Below are 5434 nucleotides of genomic sequence, written 5' to 3'. Positions count from 1 at the left end.
CAGTATGATACCTGAGAGCCTTTTACATGTGGTAGGACTTCAGCTGAACCAAAACAGCCCCAGCCCAAGATCCAACTGAGAATGTGTGTGGCCTCATGCTGGTGCAAGGGAGGGAGAAGAGGGGCTCAAATGTGCCTGTGCCCCTGTGCAGGAGCTAGGGAGGAGGATCCAGTGTCTGTATGTGAGTGAGGGTGGATGGGCAAAGGGACAAGTGACAGGGCTTGACAAGTGTCTTCCCCAAAGCACTTTAATGCACTCACCAACCCACAGTCCCTGCCTGCTGGCTGGGCAAGAGAGGCCAGCCCCCATCTGGAGGCTCCTACGGCTTCCCACACCCAGTGTGCCCGGGAAGGCTGAGCCTGCACACATTCCCATCAATAGGTGAGGGGCGTGAGAATGAAGAGGCGGTCTTCCTCTTTGCGGATCCAGCGCATCAGCTTATGGATGGCACTGACAGCTGACGCCTTGGTCCCCAGGGGGCTGTAACACATGTAGAGCTCAAAGGCGCCTGTCACCTGGAGAAGGGGCAAAGGGTCATCATCTAGGTTAGATGCCCCTCATGGCCCACACCTAGGACCTCCGTGAAGCCCAGCCCATCCCAGGGCTGCCTTACCCAGGCCAGGAGGTTCTCGTTGGGGCCCGTGTAGTAAATGGTCTTGAGTGGGCGAGAGGCATTGTGGGCACGGCTGTGCAGGTACTGGTAGAGGCCCAGCAGCCGCTCCTGCTCCTCTTCACTGGTGTACGGGGCCTCAATCTCAGGGCTGCAGACAGGGTTGGGGGGAGTGGGTTTGCAAAGGAATGACTTCCACTGTCTTCTCTAGAGATTTAGAAATACCTCTTCCTATCCAGGAAGACTCTATCATATATCTTACCCTCCAAATGCTCCCTTAGGACAGGGCATTGTCTCCTCACCACAGCAGGCACTCCAGGACAGAGCTGGGCCCACTGAGACTAGAGCTGTGTCCCCTCTCACCCCCTAAGCTCATGGTGTCTTTGGTGACCCCTCTTTGGAGAGGCCAGGTTGAGTTTAGATGTCCAAGACAGAGTGACAGATCTGGATGAGTTTAGATGTCCAAGACAGAGTAACAGATCTGGAGTAGAGGAAAGGTGAACCAGGAATCCTGTGGGCCAAAAGGGACAAAGGGAGGCCATATCTTCCCAGCCCCTCTGCTGGGGGAGGGAGTAGAGGAGGGCTCTGCTTCCTGAGCTAGACCAAAATGACGCCTAAAGTAGAGTTGCTCTAGGACAAGGGACCTGGGAGACCTCTGTTCCAGTTTCCTTCCCTGGGTATACTGGGCATTTCCAGGCCTTCTGGGTAATAAAGTAGAAAGGGGTATGCTCATAGGGTGATGGAGAGTGTGGGTCTCTGGTGCCACAGTAAAACAGACCCAGCACACTGGTCTGCTTCCAAAGATGGAGGCAGCTTCATGGCTACATCTCAGAGCTCAGGACCAAACAGCCTCCCAACTCCACATGTCCCTGTCCCCCTACAGCAGTGCCCTCAAGGCCCTCCCTCACCTGGTGAAGAGTCCCGAGCTCTTTGACTTATAGAGGAAGTGACGCAGGTCAGGGATGCCCACTTGGGCAACGCTGTAGTAGGGTGTGCGCAGCGCCTCTCGCAGGGCCAGGTGGGCTCCGCGCTTGCGAAGGCGCTCCTGGAAGCGGCGGCGGCAGTCAGAGACTGCAAAGAAGTCCTCACGGTCAGTGGAGACAAACAGCAGGCAGAGGTCGGTGTCAGGCTCTAGGTAAGAGATATGTGCGTGGAAGAAGCCGGCTGCGTTGAATTTGGGCAGGCACACGGGCGTCCAGGCCTCGCCCTCGCGGAAGGACGAGGAGGAACTAATGAGGTTGAAGAGCAGGTGCAGGTCGATGGGGTGCAAAAATTGGTCCTTTCGGCGCACAAGTGCCACGAGCTGGTTGCGGGCCAGCAGGATGGAGAAGACCAGGCTGCGCGCACGTGCCTGCTGCAGGCTGGCACTCACAGTGTCGCGTACGGCTGCTGCCAGGGGCAGGCACCGTGCCGCCCCCATCAGGAAGCTGGGGTCTCGTGCCATGAGCTGCAGCAGGTTGTCGGTGATGCGCTCTGAGCCCGAGAGCAGGCGCCGCAGGTCATAGTTCTGCTTCTGCTGGAAGATGTGGCTCAGCTGCGCACCGGTAAGAAGGCTCAGGATCTGATAGTAGATGTAGAGCAGCTCCTGCGCCAGCTCTTGTGCCGACTGCCGTGTGCGAGCCACTGCCACTAGCACCAGCGGGCTCCGGCGCACGAATACTACCTTGTAGCCATCTGAGGGCGGGATGGGAAAGAGGGATGTCAGCCTCAGCCGCAGCTCCCTCTGAACACCGCCTTCCAGCGCAGCTCTTTCGCTTCGCCCATCCTTTCCTCACTCAGAGCTCTGCGCACAGTAGGGGCTTAAGGATGTTCAGGATAAAAACCCATTGCTCCTTCTCCCTGAGGGCTCAGGGCCTATCCCTGCCACTTGTTTCAAAGACTAGCTCCCTCTGAAACACATATTCTTATGCTAAGTGCTAAGTCAACTGGCAAGGGCTGGCTGGGTGGAGCTCAGGACCTGGGAGATATATATATGTATTTTTTTTTCTTTCTTTCTTTTTGTCACCTCCCCAGGGAGATTCTCACTCTCTCCAAAGGCAAAGCCCATGTCAGAGGCATCTTTGGTCCTCACCACAGCCCCATGAGGCCAGCAGTGTTGTTATCCTCTGTTCAGGTGAGGACCTTGAGACTCAGAGAGGTAGAGGGGCTTACCCTCAGTTACATAGCACATCCCAGCCCTCTGGTCTGCAGGGGTCCAAAACCTGCTATGAATGAACCTTGGCCAGGGGAGCCCACCCCATTCCCTCTCCAGGTGGCTCACCTGCATGGATGGAGCGGATGGCGTTCTTGTCTGCCTCCAGGAAGGACACCAGGGCCACCATAACACCCATAGTGCTGGAAAGTGCCTCCTCAGACCCATAGCGGGAGTACACAGGCTTCCCTGCCTCACTCAGCACAAAGACATGCTTCTGGTGCAGGCGCCATGCCTCCGTGGCATCCTCCTCATCCCCCTCGGCTGTGCCTTCCCTGGGGGGCTCTGTGGCTGGTCGGCCAACTGCCCCTGGGGGATCCAGCCAATCCTCAGAGCTTCCTGGCAGCATCTCCTCCTGCAGGTCCCGGGCCACACCCGTCAGCTGGGTGCTTAGCTCGCTAAAGTCCTGGCTGATCTGGCGCATGTCTGCAGGCAGCGGCGGGGGACCCCTGGCACCCTCCTTGGGGCTGTCCCCAGAAGCTGCCCCATCCTCTGACTCAGTCAGGTCCTCGTAGGAACGGGCATGGACGAACATGGCACCCTCCTGCCCAGCACCTGCAGGCCAAAAGCACTGGTGCTTAGAGGGGTAGCTACTGGCAGACACTCCTACCAGCAAGGTGCCTAACATGGTCATTCCAGCATGATTGCCTGACTTGTTAGGGTCAAGCCACTGTTCCCTTCTGCCACTGTCTGCCATGGATGATGCTTCTCTGAAACTTACAGCCCACCAGTCTCCTCCCATCATACTGGAAAGAAGACCCAAACCACTCATGGCAGCAGTGGTGGCTGGTATCTGCCTACCTCTCATTCCCATCTCCCACCCCACTCCCTTGCCCATCTTGGTCACACTGGCCAGATCTGCTCTTAGACAATTTCAACATGCTCCCACCTGCCTCGGGAGCTCCACACCTGCTGTCAGCTGTCTCCTACCTCCCCACGTGGCTGGCTAATTGTCACACTTCAGCTTTCAGGGAAGATGTTAGTTACTGACTTCCAACCCCAGGCACTCTATATGTCCCTCTTTGATTTCTCTTGTGGCACTTGCCAATTATCGTCCTTCTCCCCAGCTACAATGGTACTCAGCAAGGTGCAGGAACGTAGCACCTCACCCTGTGTCTGCAGCACCGCCCATACTCAATGAATCTCTCTGGGAGAAAGCTCCCCTACCCTACTTAGGCCATAGCTTCTGACTGACCCCCTGTAATGGCTCCACAGCCTGTGACTGCCTCATGGCAGTGACCAGGTCAGTCTTCCTTTATTGGTTTTTTGACAAAATAGTTTAACAGATATATTTTGAGTCTCTCTTACGAATTCAGCCCTGTACCAGGCACTGGGGATATAACTGCCCTGTGCTCGGTGTTCACAATCTTGTGGAAGAGAGAGATGGGCAATATATGCATAAAGAGATAAAATTATGAAATAATGAGTGTCCTATACAGAGCATGGTCAGAGCAGGCCTAACTTGTGAGGAGGGGAGAAGGAGCCGGGGAGGTGTGCTGTAGACACAGGGAACGGAAGAAGAGCCCTCAATGGCAGCCAGAAAGCTCAGGGTGAACAGTGTAACACGAAGTGGAGAGGAAAGCCACATGCAGAACGAGCCTGGCCTCCTGCCTTTTCCCCAGAACCTGACAAATATCCAATGAGTGACTGACAAATACATGAATAAGTGGAAAGCAAAAAGTGGTTGGGAATCCTAATTTCCACCCCCGCCCCCCCAGAGCCTGCTCTGGTTGGCAGCTGGCTGAGGCTGTACACTTGCCCATACCTGGCTCCATTCCCTGGGCCAGTCCTGGTGTGGGGCTCTCAGCTCTCTCCACACTGTGTCCATCAGAAGGAGTCAATGTGCCATCAGGGCATTCGCCGCTTCTCTTCCTTTGCATGTCAGTAGCCATCCTTTGGGTTCCCCTGTGGGGCAAAGGCAACATCGATGGCTTTTGGCAGGGTCACAGGCATAATCAACAGTGGTACTAAGTACAGGAAAGTGTCCATTATCAGGACTCCACTAACTCAAATCTCTAGAAAATGGATTCTGAAAATTCCTTTCAAAAAAATATATACTGTTCCTTTTCTGATTATAAAAGGAAGACATATTCATTGTAAAAAAAACTTGGAAAGCACAGAAAAGTAGAAAGAAATATCAAGATTTTCCTATCATTCATGATCTTTCACTGTTCATATGTTAGTGTATTTCCTTCTTGTTTTTTTTTTTTTTTTGAGACAGGGTCTCACTCTGCCACCCAGGCTGGAGTGCAGTGGCACAATCTTGGCTCGCTGCAGCCTCCACCTCTGGCGCTCAAGCAGTTCTTGTGCCTCAGCCTCCCAAGTAGCTGGGACTACAGGCGTGCGCCATCATGCCTGGCTAATTTTTATATTTTTTGGTATAGACGGGGTTTCACTATGTTGGCCAGGCTGGTCTCGAACTCTGGACCTCAAGTGATCTGCCCCTCTCGGCAGATTGTTGTTGTTGTTGAGACAGGGGTCTCACTCTGTTGCCAAGGATGGAGTGCAATGGCACCAACACAGCTTACTGCAGCCTTGACTTGGGCTCAAGCAATCCTCCCATCCCAGCCTTCCCAGTAGCACATGCCACAGTCAGCTAATTTTTTTCTTTTTCTTTTTCTTTTTTTTTTTTT

The 5434-nt window shown here is 54.3% G+C and overlaps 1 protein-coding gene across 1 annotated transcript in view; it reads right to left on the bottom strand.

Annotated features, from left to right (window-relative positions):
- Positions 1 to 229: 229 nt before the first annotated feature.
- MON1A (MON1 secretory trafficking family member A) overlaps positions 230 to 5434 on the bottom strand; it is a 25242-nt gene continuing 20037 nt past the window's right edge. The window contains 5 exon segments of the mRNA XM_011939051.1: positions 230 to 515; positions 614 to 761; positions 1519 to 2284; positions 2871 to 3356; positions 4567 to 4706. Of these exon segments, the coding sequence (XP_011794441.1) occupies positions 375 to 515; positions 614 to 761; positions 1519 to 2284; positions 2871 to 3356; positions 4567 to 4706 (1681 nt within the window). The 3' untranslated portion in view covers positions 230 to 374.

The sequence above is a fragment of the Colobus angolensis genome, unplaced genomic scaffold (genome assembly GCF_000951035.1).
Source record: "Colobus angolensis palliatus isolate OR3802 unplaced genomic scaffold, Cang.pa_1.0 Scaffold18, whole genome shotgun sequence".
Taxonomy (NCBI): domain Eukaryota; kingdom Metazoa; phylum Chordata; class Mammalia; order Primates; family Cercopithecidae; genus Colobus; species Colobus angolensis.
This window is presented reverse-complemented; position numbering and strand designations above follow the sequence as displayed.